General features: G+C 65.1%; 1 protein-coding gene across 1 annotated transcript; it reads right to left on the minus strand.

The window, feature by feature from the left end:
* Positions 1-519: 519 nt before the first annotated feature.
* On the minus strand, positions 520-1,262 carry LOC143264173 (uncharacterized). The gene is made up of 2 exons (XM_076530044.1): positions 693-1,262; positions 520-633 (listed from the first exon to the last, which is right to left on the minus strand). Exons 1-2 carry the CDS (start codon positions 1,260-1,262, stop codon positions 520-522), a joined length of 684 nt encoding a protein of 227 aa, XP_076386159.1.
* Between the last annotated feature and the right edge of the window lie 246 nt (positions 1,263-1,508).

Consider the following 1,508-nt stretch of genomic DNA (forward strand, 5'->3'; position numbering starts at 1 on the left):
CCCATATCGTCGGTCCACTGAAGGTGGGCCGACGACCCGGAGCGCGCCGGTGGATCGTCGTCTCGCGGAAATAAAGTTTCCACGACGCGCTCCAGTAGCTGGGGGTCGAGGCTCTCCGTAACCGGCGGGGCGTATGGCCGAAGTTTTCCCATAACTAACTTATATGGCCGCCCCCACCGGTCCCGCTCAAGAGAGCCGAGGAACTCGTCCCAGGCTCGATCCTTGGACTCCCTGATGGCTTTCTTGTACGCCGCTACCCCCTCCCAGTAGCAGCCCCAAAGTTGCTGCTCCCTCGCGGGGTCGCGGTTCCGTCTCCGTCGGGCGCGCAAATACCGGCGACGCAGTGGGAGACATGCCTCGCGCAGCTGCGCTATCTCCCCCGTCCACCAGTACGCCGCCCGACGCGGGCAAGGGGTGGCCCGGGGCATCGCTACGTCGCAGATATCCTGCATGGTGCCCCGGAACCACTGTGCCTCGCCCTCGACGTCCGCGACCTCCCCAGCCGGAGAAGCCGGCCAGCTAACCGCGAGGGCCGCAGCCACCATCATATCCTGATCTAGCCTCCTCAGCGCCCATCTTTTCGGCGGTGGGCGTCCACCCCGGCGGCGCCGGGTTTCGGAGGAGAACTTTATCCTAATAAAGAGATGATCACTTAAAGTTTCAGTCTCCTCCTCGACCCGCCAGCTCGCAACCATGCGCGCGACCGCAGGGGAGCCCCAGGACAAGTCCACCACAGACTCTCCCTGAGGCCGCACGCATGTGCTCGCCGAGCCCCTGTTGAGCAACAGGAGCCCTTGCGCCGCCGCCCAATCCAGGGTTACCTGGCCTCTCACGTCGGTCCTCGGGGAGCCCCACTCGCGAGCCTTCGCGTTGAAGTCCCCGAGGACCAGAACGCGTTGGGTGGGGCAACGCGACGCTAACTGCCCCACCCTATCCAACAACTCCTCGTACTCTGCGAGAGGCCAGCTGGGTGGTGCGTAGACGCCCACCACCGCTACATCCCCCCATCTAACTGCAACGGCTCCCCTTCCCGCTGCAATCGCGGTACAGGGGGGAGAGCCGGACTTCGCGCGCCAAACGATCGCGATCGTCGCGTTGCGGCCCTCCGCGTCCGCGAACCAGTGAGGCTGGTCCGGGACGCGGTAGGGCTCCGCTATCACCCCCAACGTACAGTCCCACTCGGCGAGGGTGTGCAGGAAGACGTCCTGGGCCCCCGCCGAGTGGTTCGCGTTTCCTTGTAGTATGGGGCTCAATGGCCCCATCACTAATCTGCCTCGTCCGCCACCTCCATGGCGCTCTGCTTCGCTTGGCCTGCTGGCTGATCCGCTGCGCCCTTCGTGACTGGCTGTTCATTTTGCTTCTGACTAACTTGCTCTTTTCCTGTTTCAGGTGCGGCGGCCTCTTTTGCTGCCACAGCCGTCTTCCTCCTTCTCGCTGGCGGAGCGCACCCCGCCGACCCAAGGCGGTGCGCGCTTGGTCGTCCCAGGTCGCTGCAGAGGGGGCACCGA

Source organism: Megachile rotundata, chromosome 1 (assembly GCF_050947335.1).
Source record: "Megachile rotundata isolate GNS110a chromosome 1, iyMegRotu1, whole genome shotgun sequence".
Lineage (NCBI taxonomy): Eukaryota > Metazoa > Arthropoda > Insecta > Hymenoptera > Megachilidae > Megachile > Megachile rotundata.